The sequence below is a fragment of the Dreissena polymorpha genome, chromosome 9 (assembly GCF_020536995.1).
Source record: "Dreissena polymorpha isolate Duluth1 chromosome 9, UMN_Dpol_1.0, whole genome shotgun sequence".
Taxonomy (NCBI): Eukaryota; Metazoa; Mollusca; class Bivalvia; order Myida; family Dreissenidae; genus Dreissena; species Dreissena polymorpha.
The window spans coordinates 101,311,006-101,336,055 of record NC_068363.1 but is presented as its reverse complement, the minus strand read 5'-3'; the positions used below and the strand labels follow the sequence as shown (position 1 = coordinate 101,336,055).

Below are 25,050 nucleotides of genomic sequence, written 5' to 3'. Positions count from 1 at the left end.
GTTTTTTATGGAAGTCTTATCACAAAATTGCTATGTAATAAAGTAATGACAAATACAATGAGAGATCATGACCAGATGTTAATACCCAAATTCATTGATTTAATAGATGAGATTCTGGTGTTTGTTCATGCCTTTCTTATTTCTTCAGATAACACCATGTACACCTTTACCGGTATCGTCATTCATTTTACCAGTGAGACAAAAGATGGGAATATGACTAGATGTTGGAAAAATTAAACTGGAAACTTTAATCATTATGCCATCAAACAATTATAAAACTATTACCAGACGATTCATTCAAATTTGACTGAAGACAACACATACCATGGGAAGTTGTGTTTGTAAGGATAAAAATGGGTCTCCGCAAGTGATATCTACATCAAGAAATACTCGTAGTCCCCCAGAGAGGGCATCTGATGTAGAACCTGCAGGCTCTAATTCATCTAGTGGAGGAATGATGCCGCATTCACAGAAGAAGTTTGCCATGGCCTTGGTGCTTGACACTTTGTCTGTCATACGGACATTGATTGATAAGTAAATGTCCTTGCTTTAATACTTATAGTGCATAGTTGGTTGCAAATTCACATTTTTTTTATTCACTGTATAATAATATTACACTCTGAATTTAGTAGCAGTAAGTCATGAGTTATTTATTTACTAACAGAACAATGTTAATTCTTATAATTAGAGTAAACTTAACACTTTTCTGTTCTGGTTTTTCCTGTATAGGTAAATATACATTAATGTGAATATTTTACAAACATAGTAGCAATATTGTCAAATATATTGAAACAGTGCAAGTTAAAATTGCCTCTTTAATGAAACTCCACAATATTTATGGAGCACATTGTGATGCTTAAATTGAATTGTTTTTAAAGTACGCATCCTCTGAGAGCATGCAATAAACCAGAAAATTAAAGAAGATTTTCTTATCACTACAAGATATATTTGCAGGTTAAAGGTGTATAATCCAATGGTCACATTATATAGAATGCATCCTTAAATGATCATCATTTCAGTATTTCGCCATTGACGTCCCTTTAAGTCACTCATCATTTACCTCCCTTCAGTCACCCAACAGTTACCTGATTTTCAGTCACCCACCAGTTACCTTTCTTTCTGTCACTCACCAGTTACATCCGTTTCAGTTACTCATCATTACCCATTTTTTATTCACCTTCCAGTTACCTCCCTTTTAGTCACCCACCAGTTACCTCCCATTCAGTCACAAATCATTTTGCCATCTTTCATTGACCTGCTAGTTATCTCCCTTTCAGTCAATCACCAATTACCTCCCTTTCAGTCACCCACCAGTTACTTCCATGTATTAAGTCATCCATCATTTACCCATCTTTCATTCACCTACCAGTTTACCTGTCTTTCAGTCCTTCAGTCTTCACCAATTACCTCCCTTTCAGTCACCCACCAGTTACTTCCCTCTAAGTCACCTATCATTTACCCATCTTTCATTCACCTACCAGTTTACCTTCCTTTCAGTCCTTCAGTCTTCACCCATTACCTCCCCAGTGATTCATTTTGAAATCTACATCAATGAGTCCCTGGGACTCGCATATTTTGAAACAATGGGTCCAAACTGAAAACAATGGGTCCCAGATTGTGTCTTTGTAAATTAGTTACAAATAATCTACTTAAAATGATACACCTTAGCCAGGGGCTCTTTTATGCAATTTAAGAGCTAAAAACAGAAATAAGTTTATAGCAAGTAAAATCTTTATTTGTTTTACTTTTAATAACAAACAGTGAAACATATAACATCTTAAACAGAGAACTTTTAACATCTTTAACAATTTGGATTGACTAGAGTTTTAATAAATTGGATGACTAGTGTTTATAATTTTTTGGTCAAAATTAGCCCTTTCAAACAGTGTGACAAAAGACAATTTCTCCTTTGGTCAAAGGTTTACACCTTCGATACAGATTAACATGTAGTGTTAAAACATTCATACTGTATTTAAGGTGTATAGCCTTCTCAACTTGTTTTTTCTCCAAACAGGGAGAGCTTTTTCCACAAATTCATTCTGGGCAAAATTGCACAATTTCACTCCCATAAGTTTGTCTTGTTTCCCTACAGTAAACCTGTTCTTGAATTTGGTCAAGACCTTATTCTGTACAGAAAAACCCCTTTCACATCCTGCAGTATGAACAGCAGATGTCTGTGTTGTTATATGTACTTACATTCTACGTTACATAGGACAGAATATTGTACGATCTGTATCACTAATATGTATGTACCGTATAAAAATAAAAGAGGCTATTTATTTCAGAACTTGTAAAAATTTTATTGTTAATTTAGAAAAAAAATATGCTCAATTAATCCAGAAAAGTATAATAACATCGATTTACTATATAACTGTCTGCGCTCACAACAGACGAACGCAAACTTTGTTTTCTGTCGTTAATTCTTCACATTTAAACCACATGGTTTACATCGAGGCTGCGTTATCGATAAATATCTACTAAGCGAGTTTAAATTGTTGAGGATCAATTTTGAAAAGCTTTTTGGGGGAATTTTCTTTGTGTACCATCAGGGACAGCCAATTAAACGTCCAACAAACTATTAATAAAACGCTGTAACTGATTGGATAATTTATATATTTCAACCATTTCAACCAATCAACAAACGCGTACTTCAAAATACGCGTACTACATTCCAAATTTAGTAATGTTACTTCCGTTCTACTTTTCAAAACGGTGTTGACATGTGTTTGGCTTGTCTCATGTACAACTTTGACGATGTTGAAAATCAGAGTTTTTAAACGAGGCGTCCAGAGGATGTACATGTTTGAGAATGATGCGTCCCCCCCCAAAACGTGCGTCTGGCACGCGGGACGCACGGCGAAATGAATCACTGCCTCCCTTTTCAGTGAGACTGAACCTCCACACGCGATGATGACTCTGCACAAGATCGCGGAGACCGAGATGGGCTGGCTTGACGTGGCCCAGTCACTTATACTGGCCATACCCATGGATGCCCCGCTGGGACCTGCTGTGATCACACTGCTTCTTGATGAGTGCCCCCTGCCCACCAAGGTATTGATTGATCGTTGCTCAGGGAAAACTGGGCCAATTTCATATATAGGTATGTAAAGTGTCATCCAACATTAGCTTGTGCAGTCCAGTTTTACCAGAACAAGGTTTGGTTTGTTTATTAAAGCCTACATGTAATAAGGTGAACACTGCTATTTAAATCATTGTAAACTTGAGCAAATGTCTTTTTCTAACTTGTGTACAGTCCTTTCTTAGTTCAAGCGGTACTAAAATATCTAAGGCATCATACATTTATATCGCCAATTCTAAAAAAGTTTCTATTTAACAAAGCTCCTGGTTCTATGTACATGTTCACATATGTTAGCCTTGGCAGTGTTCAAGGTCCATTAATTAATATTTGCATTTTGTTACAATTTATTTTAAATAACTGTCAAAATTTTCATCAATGAAGGTGTGTTAAAATCTATAAAAAGCCAGTTACCCTGCATGGCTACCAGATGGCAAACAGGTAGCTCTTACTTTACTTTCTAGTCGCTCACCACAATTTTCACAGTTGTCAAAAACACTCCTTCCTAAACATTTTATTTAATGAACAGAGAATATTAAAGTCAAACCCTGTAAATGTTTATATAACCTGACTCACACAAATCTGCTGGTAACAAAAGTGTGATCGACGCATTTAACACAAAGGTGTGGTAGGACCTACTGTTATTTCAGTTTATCTGTTCAACTTGTGGAGACGGGGTGTGGGAGGTTTATTAATTGTTTTAACCCTTTCCCACTTAGAAGCAAAGTGAAAATGGCTACATGTATGTGCAAACAGCATAAAACCAGAACAGCCTGCGAGCAACTCACAGTCTGTTAAGGTTTTATGCTGTTTGCTGCTCATCAGTATCTAAGAGTTGGAAATGAAGCATAAAACCAGAACAGCCTGCGAGTAACTGCAGTCTGTTCAGGTTTTATGCTGTTTGCTGCTCATCAGTATCTAAGGGTTGGAAATGAAGCCTTTAAAACTCGAATTTATTAATTAAGGTCATTATTTAAAATTAAATTTAACTTTCTATTGGACTACTAATGCAAAAAATATGTATACAAGTGCTAAAGGGTTAATTTAAATACTAGTACTAGCACAGGTGTAGCACAGCTTATTTGTCCAGTGTAGCAGGAAGTAGTGGTCCAGAGATGAACGTATTAGGAAGGGAATATTTCACTAGGCTGATACAACTTGGATTCTCTCAGGCAGATATTAACACTCCAGTAGCAGCAGCTTGGTTTACATCACATGACAACAATTAACGGTCACTTCTAATTGAAATTTTTTATTTGAATTCTTCAACTTCACTTCACAAATTATATTTTCTTATTGCTTTGATTTTAAATACTTTACATGAATCTAGTGATTGAAATGGTTAAAAATATCAAAACATATCACCATTTTGTAATGAATTTGGAAAAAAAGCCTGCTTTCATCTCCTTTTATGCAAAATCCAGGATCCAGTTGCTCAGAACTTTATAGGTCATTACAGGTAACAGACTGTTAATTGCGAACACAAATGAACTTAATGTTGAAAGCAATTTTATAATCAAACATTATGCACATTCTTGGAGCATACACATCTCTTTACAATTAACACATATATCAAAGGGTCAACCATTCAGTTTAAAGTTTTGAGCAACCAGACCCTGGGATTTAATCTATATCAAGCACCTGCTACAAAGCTTTCTGATGTAAAAAGGGGTTATCCTATGGGGGAGTATTTTTTATATCACATTTCAAAAAATCATATTTGCCAATTTATGTCAGCAAGAGGATTTGTTTGCCTCTTGGTTATTATTTCTTGTCATTGTATCAAGTACATGTTTTTGTTATCAGTCAAAGGTCAAGGTCACAAGTTTAGATTATTAACAAAATAATAGCCTCTTTTTCCCCGCTTTGCATTTCAAGCACAAGTTCCCTTGTATGCAGTTAAACTTGTTTCCCATTTGTTTTTTAGGAAGCCATCGTAGAATTACGCCGCAACCTTGGCCTTACCAAACATGGACCGGCATCTGCTTATAAAAACCTACGCTGCCAAAGGAACATGTGTGTCTTGCTTGGATGTCTTGCTGAAAAACTTGCAGGTTTGGACTTATTATATTTGTATTATTTTTTATTTTCAATTCTTGCATTACTGGCGCACCATCAAATTTTCTGCAAAAAAAAGCTAAGATGAAGGGCCCTAGGTCAAAGTTCAAGATCACAGTTCAAAGGTGAAATATATAAGATCAATAACTTACACAGTTTCCTGAGAATTTCTATGTCTCTGCCATGGATGGATTTTTAAATAACTTGGCAGAAATGATAAGCATAATGAGCAGACATTTATATACTTAACATCTCTATTATAAATTACATGAATTCTATCAATAGAAGTCACTAACAAAAGTTGAATATTTAGTAAATTCCAATACAATGACTGAATGATTCTATAGGAATGGTTTACATTTAAATACATAAGGTGATTAATTCGATTCATATGTTAAAATAAAATTCAGCAATTTATTTGTTGGTTATTTTAGATTATCTAATAAACGTTTTATTAATTTGAGCATTGCTCTGTAAAAAGGGTTTAATGCATGTGCGTAAAGTGTCTTCCCTGATTAGCCTGTGCAATCTACACAGGCTTATCAGGGACGACACTTTCCACCTAAACTGGATTTTCGTCAAAAAGAGTCTTCTTTCAAACGAAAAATACAATAAAAGACGATAGTATCATGTTGTTCCCAGATTAGCCTATGCAGTCCACACAGGCTAATCAGGGAAGACACTTTACGCACATGCATTAAACCCCCTTTTCACATAGCGATGCTCATTTCTTTTTCAGGTCCTAACAGCATCACTTTGTTATCTCAGGAAGTCTTGGACTACTTGATCAACAATTTGGTAGGATGTATATCATGCTGAACAACTTTAACCCTTTCCCACTTAGATACGTATTTAACCCTTTCCCACTTAGATACGTATTTAACCCTTTCCCACTTAGATACGTATTTAACCCTTTCCCACTTAGATACGTATTTAACCCTTTCCCACTTAGATACGTATTTAACCCTTTCCCACTTAGATACGTATTTAACCCTTTCCCACTTAGATACGTATTTAACCCTTTCCCACTTAGATACGTATTTAACCCTTTCCCACTTAGATACGTATTTAACCCTTTCCCACTTAGATACGTATTTAACCCTTTCCCACTTAGATACGTATTTAACCCTTTCCCACTTAGATACGTATTTAACCCTTTCCCACTTAGATACGTATTTAACCCTTTCCCACTTAGATACATATTTAACACTTTACCACTTAGATACGTATTTTCACATATTTTAAGTCCCTTAGAAATTAAATTGAAGACCTATCTAATTAGAATCAAGTTTTTAAGGTGGCATTTTCAACTCTTAGATACTGATGAGCAGCAAACAGCATAAAACCCGAACAGACTGCGAGTTACTGGCAGGCTGGTATGGTTTTATGCTGTTTGCACATAGCTATTTTCTCTTTGCTTCTGAGTGGGAAAAGGTTTATCAGCTGGAGAGCATTCACAGAAATTTTTACATGTACTGCTTGGTGCAAGAAGTCAACACTACTTGCCGTGATAAATTAGTGCATTCCTAAATACACAATTATTTCTTGGATATTGTTGGAACAGTTCGAAATGTTAATTCAAACACAAAGGGCCCACAATTTTAACTGTTCCACAAGTACACATGACATATATGTTTTATTACCTTATTATAAGAAATATAACATGATTATGGGTTTCCTTCCGCCAAAAATTTATTTTTGCTAAGAAGAAACTTTCTTTAAACAGAAAATATCATAAAAGCAGAAAGTGTCGTCCCTGATTAGCCTGCGCGGATTGCATAGGCTACTCTGGAACTACACTTTACGCACATGCATTTAACTTTCTTTTCACAGAGTACGACTCATTTGTATGGTCTGTTGTATTTGATACCAAAAATATTCTGGGTATAATCCAAAAATTGGAAGCATTGCTCCAATGTACGGAATACTGCCATTTTATTAGCTCATCTATTTTTTGAAAAAAAAAAATGAGCTATTGTCATCACCTTGGCGTCGGCGTCTGCGTCGGCGTCGGCGTCCGGTTAAGTATTGCGTTTAGGTCCACTTTTCTCAGAAAGTATCAATGCTATTGCATTCAAACTTGGTACACTTACTTACTATCACGAGAGGACTAGGCAGGCAAAGTTAGATAACTCTGGCGTGCATTTTGACAGAATTATGTGCCCTTTTTATACTTAGAAAATTGAAAATTTTGGTTAAGTTTTGCGTTTAGGTCCACTTTTCTCAGAAAGTATCAATGCTATTGCATTCAAACTTGGTACACTTACTTACTATCATGAGGGGACTGGGCAGGCAAAGTTAGATAACTCTGGCGTGCATTATGACTGAATTATGTGCCCTTTTTATACTTAGAAAATTGAAAATTTTGGTTAAGTTTTGTGTTTAGGTCCATTTTATTCCGTAAGTATCAAAGCTATTGCTTTCATACTTGCAACACTTACTAACTATCATAAGGGGACTGTGCAGGCAAAGTAATGTAACTCTGACTGGCATTTTAACAGAGTTATGTGCCCTTTTTATACTTACAAAATTGAAAATTTGGTTAAGTTTTGTGTTTTGGTCCACTTTATTCCTACAGTATCAAAGCTATTGCTTTCATACTTGCAACACATATTAACTATCATAAGGGGACTGTGCAGGCAAAGTTATGTAACTCTGACTGGCATTTGGACAGAATTATGGGCCCTTTATACTTAGAAAATTGAAAATTTGGTTAAGTTTTGTGTTTTGGTCCACTTTACCCCTAAAGTATCATAGATATTGCTTTCATACTTGGAACACTCGCAAACTATTATGACGGTACAGTAAAAGGACAAGTTGCATAACTCTGGTTGTCATTTTTACAGAATTATGGCCCTTTTTTGACTTAGTAACTTTGAATATATGGTTAAATTTTGTGTTTCTATCCACTTTACTTCTTAAGTATCAAGCCTATTGCTTTCAAACTTCAAATACTTTCATGCTATCATGAGGTTACTGTACCTGGGAAGTTGAATTTTACCTTGACCTTTGAATGACCTTGACTCTCAAGGTCAAATTATTAAATTTTGTTAAAATGTCCATAACTTCTTTATTTATGATTAGATTTGATAGATACTTTGACAAAACTACTCTTACCTGACATACCACAATAGACTCCACCCAAACCATCCCCCGTGCCCTCCCCCCTCCCCCCCAAATCCCCCCCTATTTTTTTTTTTTTTAAGATCATCTCACAACTGACCACCACACCCTCACACTATACCCCCCCCCCGCCCAACCCCCCCAATTTTTTTTTTGAAACAGTAAAAAAACACAAATATTTATTTTTATTATTTTATGTTTGAAATACCGTCCAACCATCGCACCCAAGAATCCCCCAACCCCTTCCGCCCCGCTCCGCCGAATCCCCCCCATATTTTTTTTTTTTTAAGATCATCTCACAAATGACCACCACACCCTCACACTATACCCCCCCCCAACCCCACCCCCCCCTCCCCCAATTTTTATACCCCGCGTCTGTCCGTCCGTCCGTCCGTCTGTCCGTCCGTCTGTCTGTCCGTCCGTCCGTCCGTCTGTTAATGTCGTACGCTACGTCAAATATCCTTTGACAGATTTTCTTCAAATTTTAACACAATCTTAATATTGATAAACCCTGATTCCCTTTCGTTTTTGACGGAATTCTGAATTGTCGTTCCAGAGTTATGGGACTTTGTTCGTCAAAATTTCGTGATTTCATTGAATGTCCTACTGTAGCTCAAATATCCTTCGATGGATTTTTTTCAAATTTCAACACAATCTTAATATTGATAAACCCTGATCCCCTTTCGTTTTTGACGGAATTCTGAATTGTCGTTCCAGAGTTATGGGACTTTGTTCGTCAAAATTTCGTGATTTCATTGAATGTCCTACCGTAGCCGTCCGTCCGTCCGTCTGTTAATGTCGTACGCTACGTCAAATATCCTTTGACAGATTTTCTTCAAATTTTAACACAATCTTAATATTGATAAACCCTGATCCCCTTTCGTTTTTGACGGAATTCTGAATTGTCGTTCCAGAGTTATGGGACTTTGTTCGTCAAAATTTCGTGATTTCATTGAATGTCCTACTGTAGCTCAAATATCCTTCGATGGATTTTTTTCAAATTTCAACACAATCTTAATATTGATAAACCCTGATCCCCTTTCGTTTTTGACGGAATTCTGAATTGTCGTTCCAGAGTTATGGGACTTTGTTCGTCAAAATTTCAACAAACAAACAAAAAAACAAAAAAAATGTGATTTCCCATCAAATGAATCCTTTGAAGGCATTGAAATAGCAATCTCAAGAACAACAGCAATGGCAGATTTGGCTATAATAAATGTGTATAAACCGCCAAATAAACCAACAAAACAACTTTGCGAGCTACTTTTATCTATTCACAAAAAACACATCAAAGATTCAAAAGTAGTAGTGATGGGTGATTTCAACATTGATTGGAATAAAGAAACACCAGACAAAAACCGACTGCACAAACTAATGGTTCAACAGCTGGACTACAAACAAGTGGTAACTGATCCTACTAATGACTACGGATCCACTATTGATTTGATATTCACAAATATTGACAACTTCCAATGTGGCACACTAGAGACATACTTCTCAGATCATAAAGCTATCTGGATTTCTCTCAGTCAATAAATCTTGAGTATACCATCTCATTTATGACAAACATTATTGACAAACATTTTTGCAGATATTACTTGTGTATTCTTCTAATTGCTCTATGGACAAACCTCAATCTAAATTGATGTTGCAAGATGATACATTATGCTCCATTGAAATAGTATCCCTGAAAAATTGAACAAGGTGAGCTTTTTTCTATTCCGATTGTACACTACCACTTACCCATCTACATTTCTCTTTTATTATTGGTCAAAATATCTATAACAGGTTTACTTCAACTCCATATCCTCTAAAGAAATGCATACATATACTCAAAAAAAGATATGGTATGAATGTCAAGGAGACGGCGCTCCATGCTCATGTACTTATAAAATAAACCATGTATTCAAATACAAATAAACTGAAGTAAAAAAATGATTCAAAGGGTTATTTATTACCTTACTACTTCATTGGCGAACGACGGGCGTATCATGCGCTCATGGCGCAGCTCCTCAGTTTTTTTTGAAACGGTTAAAAAACACAAATATTTATTTTTATTATTTTATGTTTGAAATACCATCCAACCATCGCACCCAAGAATCCCCCCTCACCAACATCCCTCCCCCCCCGCATTTTTGGAAGATAATGTAATAAATGTCCACACCCACACACTATACACCCCTCTTCACTTCACCCCTCCCTCCTTTATGATTGAAAATGAGAGTCCCTTCACCTTTAAAAAGAAAATAGATGAGCGGTCTGCACCCGCAAGGCGGTGCTCTTGTTATTTTTACAGAAACTCCTGGTTTTGAGGAAGTAAACAGTTTCAAATATTGGCCAGGCAACAGTTCACAATTCATTTTCATTAGCAAATCTTTTCAATAAAACAGCAAATCAAAGCTATTTAAACGTATATACCAGTAATGCGTGAGGTAATAATAATTTTTGTTATGTTGCAGGGTAGAACAAATGCATATGTCATCATTTTACATTCAATTGTGGCATTGGAAAAATTCTCGCAGACAAGTAAGTGAACATTTATTGTATAAGGTATTAAAGATGTGAAATAAACAAAATACTGTAGTACACTGACACTTCTTCTGCTAGTGATAATAATAATACCATACGTCAGGGAGTTTTTAGTTAGCTCACCCACAAGGTAGTGGTCATTCAGAGCTTTTAGGATACCATGATGTCTGTCATCCTACATTCGTCCATACTGTTCCATCAAACAGCTTCTCCTGAAACGCTTTGCAGATTTTAAGCAAATTTTACAAGATTTAAATACTCAAAATCAACGAATATTTCGCAAAATATTTGTAAAATAAAGTTAACCCATAAAAAATCAGTGTTCCTTATGGCTACAGCCAAACTTTCAATGATGTGGTATGGTAACGTACATAGATTTAACAAAATACAACATGCTTGTTTTTATATTTTGTGTGGAACAATATATTCCATTTTAATTTCCCACAACAATATCTGTTCATACAACACACAAACACTAACTTGGTACATGATCATGTGTTGAATATATTGTCCCGCATAAAAACAAAAAAGAGCATTTTGTATCATGTAAAATCTATGTTACCAGACCAAGAGGCCGTAATAAGTTTGCTGGGTATTGAAAATAAGTTTTTATTTCTATTCATACAAGATAAACTTTTTTACTGCAAACTTTGGCATATCGCAAACGTAATTTATATATCTTGCAATATAAAAAGCATGTAACGATTGACACATATCCTTTTTATACTATCTTTCATAGTGTTAATAAATTGATCATCTTTAAAGCAATTTATGAATTGCCCATTCCCTTTACATAATGATCTTCTCAAGGTGAAAATAAAATGATCATACAAAAAGCCTTCAACAAATTGATTAAGTCCCTTTACATTATGATCTTTTCAAGGCAAAAATGATGTTATGATATTGAAAGCCTTCAAAAAATTTACAATTTATTTTTCCTTAATGATCTATTCAAGGGAAAAATAAAATGATTGTGTAATAAGCGTCAGATGATAGGATAAATTCTGTTTGCATAATGGTCTTTACAGGGCGTAAATTACGTTATCCTTTTGAAAGCCTTTTACGACTTGACGATACCTTTTACATAATGATCTTTTCAAGACGCAAATTTTGTGGTTGTATTGAAATCGTTGGATGACATGATAAATTCACTTGACATAATGTACCTTTCAAGGCGAAAATAAAGTGATCATATCAAAAGCCTTAAATGACGTTACACCAAATCCCCTGGAGAGTCTTGAGAAACTCTGGGAAGATGGCGACTTCTTGAAACGTGAGGTCGGATTCTGTGCACGCTGGAGCCTGGACAACCTGTGTAAGCGTTTTTGTTGTTTATGTTGTTTTTGTTCTTGTTCATAACTTCATAGCTGCAATGGCACACAACATCATTAAATCTTTTACCAATGTTATTGTGCATGTATGCTTTATGTATTGAACATTAAGTTTCTCAGTTTTCTTGCTGATTAGCAAGAAACTTCATATTTATGGTGTTTGTACTATGAAAAAGTGGAAGACATTATTTTGGTGAATATCGCGATATTCTTTGAAGAGTTATATGCCCTTGAACTTAGGGAAACTTGGGGAACTCACATAATTGTAAATGCATACTAAGTGTTGTAAACCTGTCTCTTAGTGTTCTGCCTACTGGCATGAAACTTTATAGATATGGTGTTTAGAGTATGTAAAAGTGCAAGACGTTAATTTTGTATGTCTCAATATTTTTTGCAGAGCTCTGTGCCTTTGCACTTAGGCTAATTATCCCACGCCATAGGCGGAGGGATATTGTTTTGGCGTTGTCCGTCCATCCGTCCGTCTTTCCGCCCGGCCGTCCGGCACTTTTGTGTCCAGAGCCATATCTTGGAAGTGCTTTGGCAGATTTCATTGAAACTTGGTATGAGTATAATTATGGATAATTGGATGATGCACGCCAAATGGCATTGTACACCATCTGTTAATAACGGAGTTATGGTCCTTTGTATCTTGAAAAAATGCTTTTTTGAGTGTCAAATATAACACCTTTGTGTCCAGAAGCATATTGGCATGGAATATTCAACGAATTTGCTTTTGCAAACTATTCTCTCACGTTTCTGGGTATCAACATGGAGCTTTATGGAGTGTTGTTAATACTTATTGAGTCGTGTTCTGAGAAAACTGGGCATAATGCATGTGCGTAAAGTGTTGTCCCAGATTAGTTTTTGCAGTAGGCACAGGCTAATCAGGGACGACACTTTCCGCTTTTATGACATTTTTGGTTAAATTGAAGTCTGTTCCTAGCAAAAATCCAATTTAGGAGGAAAGTGTCGTCCCTGATTAGCCTGTGCGGACTACACAGGCAAATCTGGGACGACACTTTACGCACATGCATTATACCCAGTTTTCTCAGAACACAACTCAATTAGAAGAGGGATACATTATTTTTGGTATTTTCAAAGTATATATGGCAGATTTGCATGCTCATCACCTGAGGTCATTGATTGAATATATCACCTTGTGAAGTACATGTAGCTAATAACACAATTTAGAGATTGACTTTACTTATAGTTATACTCAACATTTGCAGGTTATCCATTTCAATTTCATTTGTCTTCTTCAAGTTCTGTTATAGTCCATTCAGTTATGTATTCCAGTGTATGTATTGATGTTTTTTTAGAAAATGATTGATATTTGCAAACATTTCCATTTCAGTTACCTCTGAAGTAAGTACACAATTTACAGTTAACATTAACTTGCAAATGTTACAGTATAGTTTTATCAACTATGCATGTGTTAAGAATATACATGCTATGATACTTTATACAGTTCATTCTTTAAGTCTACTCAAATTAAAATTTGTGTACATGTTGGTTTGGATTGGTTTTCTGTATATAATTGTTAGTTCCAAAGTAAGGGGTGTTCATTTAACATGATTTCTTTTTGGAAAATAAAAATGCATTTCTCCACTTTATAAATATTTATCTTAAGCAAACTATTGCTTTTAATATTTGTATGCCCCCGGATTGAATGATCCGGGCTATATTGTTTTTGGCCTGTCTGTCTGTCATTGTATGTGTCTGTCTGTCATTGTATGTGTGTGTCTGTCCCAAAACTTTAACCTTGGTCATAACTTTTACAATATTGATGATAGCAACTTGATATTTTGGTATGCATGTGTATCTGATGGAGCTGCACATTTTGAGTGGTGAAAGGTCAAGGTTATCCTTCAAGTTCAAAGGTCAAATATATGGCTTTAAAGCCGCGCAGTAAGGGGCATTGTGTTTAACAAAAAAAACTTTTTCCAAGTAAAAACTCCAGGTAGCTTACTTGTAGAGCGCTGGGCTACAAATCAGAGGAATTCAGGTTTGATTCCCAGCCCGACAACATAACTTGTGTGGCTATTAGTTGTGAAATTATTTCTAGAGCTGTCAAGTAGGGCAGTCATCGTTTACTGACATAAGAATGTACACTTAGTACTGGTAAACCAACCCTGGAAAAGTGTGAGCAGATTAATCCTTTACCTTTGAGAAGGCTATTTTGATGCATTTGTTGTCCCTTAGAAAGTTACATTTAATTTAAGACCTTTCTTAACATAACATTTGTAACATCCGCTTTCTGTTATTATTTGTATTATCATGATGAAGGCGTGAGCCGAAACGTTGATAAAAAAGGAAAGAAAAATATGTGTTTTTGTTGGATTTATCATACTAGACCTTTCTTAACAAATTCAAGTTTTAAAGGCTTCATTTCCAACCCTTAGATACTGATGAGCAGCAAACAGCATAAAACCTGACTGTGAGTTACTCGCAGGCTGTGCTGGTTTTATGCTGTTTGCACATAGCCATTTTCACTTTGGCTCTGAGTGGGAAAGGGTTAACTGACTGCCATAATATGCCTGAAATACTGATAAGCACAGTGAAAAATTGGAATATGCAAACAAACAAAACATGTGGAACAATACAACATTTTAATGGTCACTTATACACAATTTCTGTGTAGGTACGAGGATACTCGTATGAGAAAGAGGACGTGCGTAATATCAACGTCATGCTGAACAGTCAAGATGTCAGTGAATATCTCAAGATAGCACCCAACGGACTGGAGGTGTGTGAAAATTGGACTAGCTGTTAACTTGCCCTTTTTATTAACCAGGTTTTCCGAAGGAAAAAACTGGTTATTAGATTGGCGAATGCGGGCGGGCTGGCTGGCTGGCTGGCTGGCTGGCGGGCTGGCTGGCGGGCTGGCGGAACAAGCTTGTCCGGGCCATAACTATGTCGTTCATTGTCAGATTTTAAAATCATTTGGCACATTTGTTCACCATCATTGGACGGTGTGTCGCGCGAAATAATTACGTCTATATCTCCAAGGTCAAGGTCACACTTTGAGTTCAAAGGTCAAAAATGGCCATAAATGAGCTTGTCCGAGCCATAACTATGTCGTTCATTGTCAGATTTTAAAATCATTTGGCACATTTGTTCACCATCATTGGACGGTGTGTCGCGCGAAATAATTACGTCGATATCTCCAAGGTCAAGGTCACACTTTGAGTTCAAAGGTAAAAAATAGCCATAAATGAGCTTGTCTGGGCTATAACTATGTCATTCATTATGATATTTTAAAATCATTTGGCACATTTGTTCACCATCATGGGACGGTGTGTTGCACAAAAGAATCACGTCAATATCTCCAATGTCAAGGTCGCCACGACTAAAAATAGATTTATTTTAAAACAAACTTACAAAGGGTGTTAATTTTGTTTGTTCATTTAAAAAGTTCAGTTTGAGTTGTCTCCCTTTATCAGATTTTTTTTCACAATGAAAACCTGGTTTTGTGACAATTTTGTCCCTTGTTTTATATTAATGCAGTTTTTAAGGGTATATATTTAAGCTCGATTGTATGAATTGTACCCTGGGGCTTATTGAGGTGTTGAAGAATGCATTTGATTGGTAGGACCTGTACTTTGAAGAATTAGGATTGATCTTAAGAACTAACCCTGAGTGACAATTGAACCAGGGACCTCCTGGTCATAAGACCATGCGAATGTGTAAATGATTAGGGCTTATACATTTATTTTTCACTTCCTTATTATACAATCTTCATGATTTGGATTTATTTATAAATCTTTATATGAGCCTCGCTTTGTGACAATGTATTTAAGCCTGTGCAGTCTGCACTAATCAGGGAAGACTCTTTCTGCCTTGCTGTAATCAGGGAAGACTCTTTCTGCCTTGCACTAATCAGGGAAGACTCTTTCTGCCTAGACTGAAATTTTGGTTTAAGAGAGACTCCTTTTAAATGAAAAATTCCTTAAAACTAGTTATTGTCGTTTTTGATAAATCTGTGCAGACTGCACAGGCTAATCTGGGACAACACTTTACTTCCATGCATTAAGCCCCCTTTTCTCAGACTGCAGCTCAATCTTTTATATATTGTTTACACCAGGCTCGATGTGATGTGTCATCGTTTGAGAGCGTACGTTGTACATTCCAAGTGGATTCTGGTGTCTGGTACTATGAGGTAACCATAGTGACAGCAGGGGTGATGCAGATTGGCTGGGCCACCAAGGACAGCAACTTTCTAAATCATGTAAGTCTTCTATAATGTTTCTGTATCATATAAATCTGAGAGCAATCTTTTCAATCACGTATGTTTTAAGCTGTCATCTAAACCACATAAGTTTCACAGCAAATTTGGTCTATCATCTTATTTTTCAAGTAATTGTCCCTATGATGCAAGTTTATTTGCATCATGCTCAATGGTGTGAGTTCCCAAATTATTTTGGCAATCATAGAAGTTTAAAAGCAATCTTCACAGTCTTTTAAGTTTCCAATCAACTTCCTCAATCAGGTGAGGTTTCAGTCAATTTCACAATCACTGAACTTCCGAGCCATTATCTAAATCATATCAGTTGCTTGACAACCTTGTTATTTACTTTTTTTGCAAATAATATTCTCAAGAACAAACATTTCAAAGAAACTTTCTGAATCGCATGAGTTTTCAAGCAACTATCTCAATCATGAGTTAACTATCAAATTTATAAATCATGCACAGTTTCAAGCATTTTTCTCCATCTCATGAACTTCCAACTAACTTTGTCAATCGCATTCCCAGTAGTTAACAATCAACTTCCTCAATCATGTAAGTTTGAAAGCCACATTTTCCTCGCTGCATTATTTATATAATGTTAGTCTAAGCAACCCTCTTTATCATGTAAGTTTCCAAGCAAGTTATTCAATGATTCATTAAGTCAATATCTGTATCATGTAAGTTTCCAAGCAAGTAACTCAATGATTCATTAAGCTACCCTCTTTATCATGTACGTTTTCAAGCAAGTTACTCAATTATTCATTAAGCAAACCTCTTTATAATGAAAGTTTCCAAGCAAGTTACTTAATGATTCATAAAGCAAACCTCTTTATCATGTAAGTTTCCAGGCAAGTTACTCAGTGATTCATTTCCAAGCAAGTTACTCAATGGTTCATTTTCAAGCAACTTACTCAATGATTCATTTCCAAGCAAGTTACTCAGTGATACATTTCCAAGCAAGTTACTCAATGACTTCCATGCAAGTTACTCAATGATTCATTTCCAAGCAAGTTACTAAATGATTCATTTCCTAGCAAGTTACTCAGTGATTCATTTCCATGCAAGTTACTCAGTGATTCATTTCCAAGCAAGTTACTAAATGATTTACCGTAATAACTCTATGTTCTCGGACACTTAAAAATAATTAATTTTTATCTTGTCCGAAAACTTAGATACGAAAAATATTCACAAAATACAGGTGTCCGAAAACTTAGAGTCGAAAATTGAAGTGTCCGAAAATAGCGTCAATTGTATCAATGACTACCGGTAATAGAACGCGCTTGTAAAATACCATGCCGTATAGTAAAAATTACAGTTATATATGTTTGCACTGCATTTTAAATAATTTTAAATGCTTAATTTATTTAACAGAAAGTTACAACAAGGTTGTACTTTGACCAACGAGTTCAGAAATGAGCATGTGATGTACCGATACTCACTAGTATGAACCTGTAATTAAAGCAATAAAAAAAAGCAAACTATGAATTCTTCGTTTGTTCATTTCCGATAGTTGTTGTCTAATACCTTCCATTGTTCGTAAAACATACAATAGGGTGCATCACACTTAGAAGCGTTTAGTATTTGTCAAAGTTATTTTTCTGAGAAGGGGTCGTAACATTGCGGTAGATAATTGAACTGTTAATTGACACTACCCCTGGTAATTGTCATAACGCTTATGCTATCGGGCGAAACCATTGTTTAATACCGGTTTACAAGGTTATTTACCCAATAACGCAAATGTAATGGTCCGTTGCCCTCAGGCATGCACCTGCCATATTTGATGATGTTAATCTGGTTGTAAAACCCCATGATAGAAGTGTCATAAGATATCGAAAACAGGACCAAAATTTAGTAAAATAGGGCTGTAAAATATACTGTCCGAAAACTTAGAGACATTAATTATGGACGAAAACTCGTGTGTCCGAAAGTTAAGAGTCACGGAAAATAATTATTTTTGCTAAAAACAGGGGTGTCTGAAAACTTAGAGTGTCCGAAAACATAGAGTAATTACGGTACCATGTAATTTCCTCAAATGTGTGAGTTTCTTAGCAACTTTCTCAAACATGAGTTTCAAATTAGCTTTCTTATGAGGGGGTTTCCAAGCGATTTACTCAATCTTTTGAGTTTCCAAGCAACTTTCTCAATCATAAATTTTTATGCAACATTTCAAATCACATTATTTTTATGCCCCCCTTCGAAGAAGAGGGGGTATATTGTTTTGCACATATCGGTCAGTCGGTCCGTCGGTCCGTCGGTCCGTCGGTCGGTTGGTCCGTCCACCAGATGGTTTCCGGATGATAACTCAAGAACGCTAAGGCCTAGGATCATGAAACTTCATAGGTACATTCATCAAGACTGGCAGATGACCCCTATTGACTTTCAGGTCACTAGGTCAAAGGTCAAGGTCACAGTGACTGAAAATAGTAAAATGGTTTCCGGATGATAACTCAAGAATGCTTAGGCCTAGGATCATGAAACTTCATAGGTACATTCATTATGACTGGCAGATGACCCCTAAAGATTTTCAGGTCACTAGGTCAAAGGTCAAGGTCAGAGGTACTTGAAATAGTAAAATGGTTTCCGGATGATAACTCAAGAATGCTTAGGCCTAGGATCATGAAACTTCATAGGTACATTGATCATGACTGGCAGATGACCCCTATTGATTTTCAGGTCACTAGGTCGAAGGTCAAGGTCACAATGACTTGAAATAGTAAAATGGTTTCCTGATGATAACTCAAGAATGCTTACGCCTAGGATCATGAAACTTCATAGGTACATTGATCATGACTGGCAAATGACCCCTATTGATTTTCAGGTCACTAGGTCAAAGGTCAAGGTCACAGTGACTCAAAACAGTAAAATGGTTTCTGGATGATAACTCAAGATTTCTTACACGTAGGATCATGAAACTTCATAGGAACATTGATCATGACTGGAAGATGACCCCTATTAGTTCTGAGGTCACTATGTCAAAGGTCAAGGTCACAGTGACTCAAAACTTTAAAATGATTTCTTGATGATAACTCAAGAATAATTATGCCTAGGATCATGAAACTTCATAGGTACATTGATCATGACTGGCAGATGACCCCTATTGATTTTCAGGTCACTAGGTCAAAGGTCAAGGTCTCAGTGACAAAAAACGTATTCACACAATTGCTGCCACTACAACTGACAGCCCATATTGGGGGCATGCATGTTTTACAAACAGCCCTTGTTGAAGAAATAATCTTCAAATGCAATTTTTGCAATGGCAATAGTTTTCCAAGCAACTGTCTTAGACTAATAACTTTGTTCATCAGAAAAGGTCCCAAATGAATTTCACAATCACATTGATTCCAAGATAGGGGCAATCAAAACCATTCAAAGTAATGGTTTTTGTTTATTAAGTTGACTCCCATTAATCAGATATTGAACATGTATCACTTAAATCTTTCCTTCTATCTGTCTGTCCAAACAGTCTTTCCATATTTTTGTCAGTCTGTCAGATTTTTGTTTTGTGTCATGCATAACTTAAACAGTATTTCTGCTAGAGGAATGAACTTATGCAATCATATCAACAAGTGCAACACCATATATAACTGACGTAATCGCCCCTTTTTAGCCAAAATTACATTTTTATGTCCCCCACCACTAAAGTGGGGGACATATTGTTTTTGCCCTGTCTGTTGGTTTGTGTGTTTGTTTGTTTTTTTGCCCCAACTTTAACATTTGCAATAACTTTTGCAATATTCAAGATAGCAACTTGATATTTGGCATGCATATGTATCTCATTGAGCTGCGCATTTTGAGTGGTGAAAGGTCAAGGTCATCCTTCAAGGTAAAAGGTCAAATATATGGGTCAAAATCGCTCATTTAATGAATACTTTTGCAATATTGAAGATAGCAACTTGATATTTGGCATGCATGTGTATCTCATGGAACGGCACATTTTGAGTGGTGAAAGGTCAAGGTCATTCTTCAAGGCCAAAGGTCAAATATATAGCATCAAAGGGGCGCAAATGGGGACATAGTAGTTCTGACAAACACATCTTGTTCAACTTGCATTGCATTTTAGGAAAAAATTGTTCTAGCCAGAAGACTGAAACTTAACAAACATGTTTGTATGAACCTGCTGCACTTACAAATACATGTTAAACTGGACATTTAAAATTTTATATGACAAATGGCCTGGTCTGAGCCAGAACTTGGTGTCTTTTGTGAACATATTGAGAACTCTTTTTTAGAAGGGATTAAATCTAAGACCTCATAACCACTTTAATCTTGTTTGATGTTTTGTTTGATTTTTACTAGAACAGAGCTTGCCAAAGTTTTACATGATCAATATATAATCAGTGCTCCAGCTAGGCCTAAATCGAAGGGCGCCGCGCCCTGCCCTCCCGAACCTCCGCCCTGCCCCCCCGAACCTCCGCCCTGCCCCCCCCCCCTAAAAAAAAAAAAAAAAAATTTTTTTTTTTTTTTTTTACATATGATAATTCATAATGTAATTAGTTTAATTCTCATTGTAGACATTATATTTGAATGGTTTAATAATAATGGGAATAATACAATTATTTATAACATATAAATTAACATGCAATAGGAAGCATTCCAGAAACACCCGCGCGCTCGAACGTGCCCTTCTTACAAAATACTGCACGTCAAAAGTGCCCTTTTGACAAAATACTGCGCGTCGAAAGTGCCCTTTTGACAAAAAAGCCCCCCTGCCCTTTTCAAATCCTAGCTGGAGCACTGTATAATATATTATTAATGAATGTTCACTAGGGATTAGCTACATAAAATCATGGTATGTGTCTGTACATGTGTTTTCTAAGCCATCGTACTGGAGGGAAATTTGTTTTAAAACATACACTGTTGCTGGATACCAACATCAACACATGTTCAGAAAGACAAACATATAAACATTTTTCAATTGTTTCCTAAATCACTACTCATTTTTGGGGGGCAGCTCTCACTAGAAACAATTTTAAGTATTATACTGAAAGATAGGAAATACAACTTTTTAATAAATGAATATTCATATTAAAAAAAGAGAGGTAAATACACAGATCTTTCAAATAATTTTTTGAGATTTAGTCTATGCAAAATCTTTATTTTGAACAACATTAAAATCAAATTAATGATTTTTTTAAATTGTTTTCCAACCTTAATGTTTTAAACATATATTTTGTGAATTTTCAATTTTCTTGTTTGAATTCATTTCTAATTTGAAATATTATTTTTGTCCCAAACAATGTTTTTTCACAGGTCATCATTGTTGTTTATTTTTTAAGTTATAACAAAGACCATGCCATCATTTGCAGGTGTAATGGTCTCAATGGAGACAGAATTGGGAGTATGACATCAAGGTATATTTGATGTGAATTGAGCTAAAAGAAAAGCGTTCAAAGTTTAATAATGAAATAAACCCACCTTAACTCTAGGAAGGCTATGGCATCGGTGACGATGAGTTTTCAATCGCCTATGATGGGTGTCGTCAGAGGATCTGGTACAGTGCCCACAGCCAGCCACACACACACCCCTGCTGGAAACCAGGTAGGTGTACTCAACTTGTCAGTAACCCATTTATGCCTAGTGGACTCTCCCATCCTTCTAAATTGGATCAATTTATTTCCAAAATTAGGGATGTCTAGTATATTTATATTTATATTTAGAATATTTCTTACAGAAATTTATTTAAGCAAACAGCGCAGACCCTGATGAGACGCCGCATCATGGGTCTACGCTGTTTGCCAAGGCCTTTTTTCTAGACGCTAGGCATAAATGGGTTAACCCTTTTCAACTCAGATACACTGTTTTACATAATTATATATTGAGGATGTCATTAAACCTTTACCACCCAGCTGTGCATTTTGATGTGTTTGTAGTCTCTTCTAGTTTCTTACTAGATTTAAGTTTTGAAGGCTTCATTTCCAACCTTTACAGTTGAGCAGTAATCAGCCTAAAACCTGAACAGCCTGCGAGTTAATTGCAGGTTGTTCTGGTTTCATCCTGTTAACAAATAGCCATTTCCACTTTATTTCTGAGTGGGAAATGGGAAATGGTAAGCCTAGGTGCCTCTTCTAGAGACGGCCAGTCTGTTTTGTTGATGTCCCAGGTAGTTCACTATATAATATATAGTATTAGTCCCCAAAGGTTTGTACCAAACTCTTCTTGAACTCGTTGGAATTGATATTATCTTCAGCCATTACAGAACCTACATAAAGGAGGTAATTCGAACTGAGACCATTATCAGTAGAATTATGTCTTTTTTCCCCACTGAATAATACTTTTTAATATGTGGACATTACCCCCCCCCCCCCCCCCCCCCCCCCCCCTTCCATATGCAACTGATTTAGAGTTACCAATTATGGCATGCTTTAGCCTCATTTTTATGTCCCTTTATTTGAATAAGATTAAATATGGCAGTCCAACTGTCTTCTCTGTCCATCTATCTGTGTGTCTGTTTGTCTGTGTGAGGTTTCCTGTCTCAGATATAACTTTGCTATCATATTAATGAATTTTGTAATAACATGCCACAAATGTCCATCATCATTAGACAACATGTTGCGTTTAAACCTTTCTTACTACCTGAAAGGTTAAAGTAACACTTAGGGGTTAAAGGTGCAATCCGTTATATGGCAAAGTGTTGTGTGTAAAACGTTTAAAACTTTAAAGGTCAAGGCCACATTAAAAGTTCAAAGTTAACAATTTGCCATGAAACAGTTTGTCCCAATCTAAAATTGTTGTTCATCTTGCTTTTTAGCTTGGCGTTTTCGGAGAAAACCTGAGGTATTGTCATAGCCAGCTTGTCGTGTCGTCCGACGTCCGCGTCGTGCTAAAACCATAACATTTTGTTAAGGTTTTGAACATTGGCTCTAAATCAAATTGCTTCCACCTACAACTTTGAAACTTCATATGTAGATGCTCCTTGATGAGTTCTACATGCCACACCCATTTTGGGGTCACTAGCTCAAATGTCAAGGTCACTGTGGCCTTTAAAAAAAAAATCTGACAAGCTTTCATTTATTCAAAACTGCACCCGTAGCCGAGTGTGGCACCCGTTATGAGGTGCTTTTGTTAAAAATTACTTACCAACAATGATAACCATTTGGAAACATCATAAAGTGTGTAAAACTCTGATCTCTCTACCTGAGAGGACAAGTTAAAAGGTCAAAGTGGAAAATTAAAAAAGCTTCTTCAGGCTATTACTTTGTCATTCGTAATCACATTTAAAAATAACTATGAACGGCAACCAAAAGGACAGTGAGTGTCATGTGTACCACCCGTGAAAGGTCAAGATCAGGCTTATGAGGTCAAAATTCATACATGGTCATAAACATCTTGTTGGATTGTCTCAAGTTATCGTTCTTCACGCAAAGAAATTGAAGTAATACTCTTAGCAATATGTGTAAATATTTAGTGGCTGTGTTTTATACATAAATTATGATGCATTTTGTGCAAATAATATCAAGCAGTAAACAGCTCTCTGTGTTTGTGTGTCTGGCTCTTTGAGCGCTTGCCTCAGGGCTGCTTAGTGGATGACATAATTTGTGCAACGCTACCATCTATTATAGCTCAGAATGCTGAGCGGCAGCACATGTGTTTTATGATTATATAGTAATACTCTGTGATGTGCAATATTGTGTTGATGAGATGTAAATAAACTATTAAATCTTAAATCTGTTTCTGACATGAGCATAGTTTTAAGATAGAAATGGAATGGGCAGGTATCTGTGCCATATGGACACATGTCTTGTTTCTTCTATAAAATAGATATACAGTAGAATTGCAATAACTTGAGCTGGCGATTTCTCGAAAACTGGCGATTACTCGAGCATGAAAGAAAGTCCCTAACATTTTCCTTTAATTTCTATATAAAAATGCCCGCAATAACTCAAACATGCCATTTTCGATAACTCGAGGATGTGTGCCGGTCCCTGAAAGGCATTTCACACCTTATTAACTGGCAATTATTCCAAGACACTTTCTCGTTTGGTGGATGGTTTAAATATTCGAGTTGTGAAAAAAGGGCAATCAAGCAGACAAAAAACGCTTGATTAGGTGTGAAGTTTGTCGCAGTTTTAGAAACACTGCAAATTGTCATCCTTTGAGATGCAAATATAAGCTACACAGTTATAATGATAATTAAATATTAACCAGCAATCCATAATGATGATAAAATGTATGGTATACAAAAGAGTGAACGATCACTCTTATTGTTTAGTTTAGTATACTGTAACCTTAAGCGATTTTTTTTACAAAGCCTGTTCATTTCCAATCATAGTCCTACATGTACATAAAGCGTTTGCGGTCAGAATTTAAGCATCACCAACTGAAACAGTGAAATCAAATGATACCATGGATTACTCGAAACCTGCGATTACTTGAGCATCGAGGTCAATCCCGTGCTTCCTCGAGTTATCGCAGTTTTACTGTACAACCAAATTTTGTGTGCCAAATCTTCGTTGGTTTGTTAATTTGCTAAAACGGTCAGCTTTAACAAAAAGGTAATAATTGTATCTGCAACAAAGTGTTTGAAATTACCGCCTATTTGTCATTATTGCAAAAAATTGAGGTTATTTTTGTGCAGCAGCAAGTCCTCTGTAACTGACAAGTGGGTTTGTCTAAATATGTGTTTTGTGTATTGTGTCTAACAATGTTTTGGATGTTTGAGCAAATATTCTACTTCTTTTTATTGCCCACAAATTAATGCTTACCTG

At 36.0% G+C, this 25,050-nt stretch overlaps 1 protein-coding gene across 1 annotated transcript in view; it reads left to right on the top strand.

Moving 5' to 3' along the window:
• Positions 1–307: 307 nt before the first annotated feature.
• The window catches only part of LOC127846321 (RING finger and SPRY domain-containing protein 1-like), a gene marked incomplete at its 5' end in the record, with an annotated part of 80,364 nt that continues 55,621 nt past the window's right edge, over positions 308–25,050 (top strand). The window contains 10 exons of the mRNA XM_052377487.1: positions 308–534; positions 2,886–3,051; positions 5,004–5,130; positions 5,874–5,932; positions 10,717–10,783; positions 11,961–12,101; positions 13,472–13,482; positions 14,759–14,863; positions 16,202–16,345; positions 21,772–21,883. Coding sequence (XP_052233447.1) covers positions 308–534; positions 2,886–3,051; positions 5,004–5,130; positions 5,874–5,932; positions 10,717–10,783; positions 11,961–12,101; positions 13,472–13,482; positions 14,759–14,863; positions 16,202–16,345; positions 21,772–21,883 — 1,159 coding nt within the window. The remainder of the gene's footprint in view (positions 535–2,885; positions 3,052–5,003; positions 5,131–5,873; positions 5,933–10,716; positions 10,784–11,960; positions 12,102–13,471; positions 13,483–14,758; positions 14,864–16,201; positions 16,346–21,771; positions 21,884–25,050) is intronic.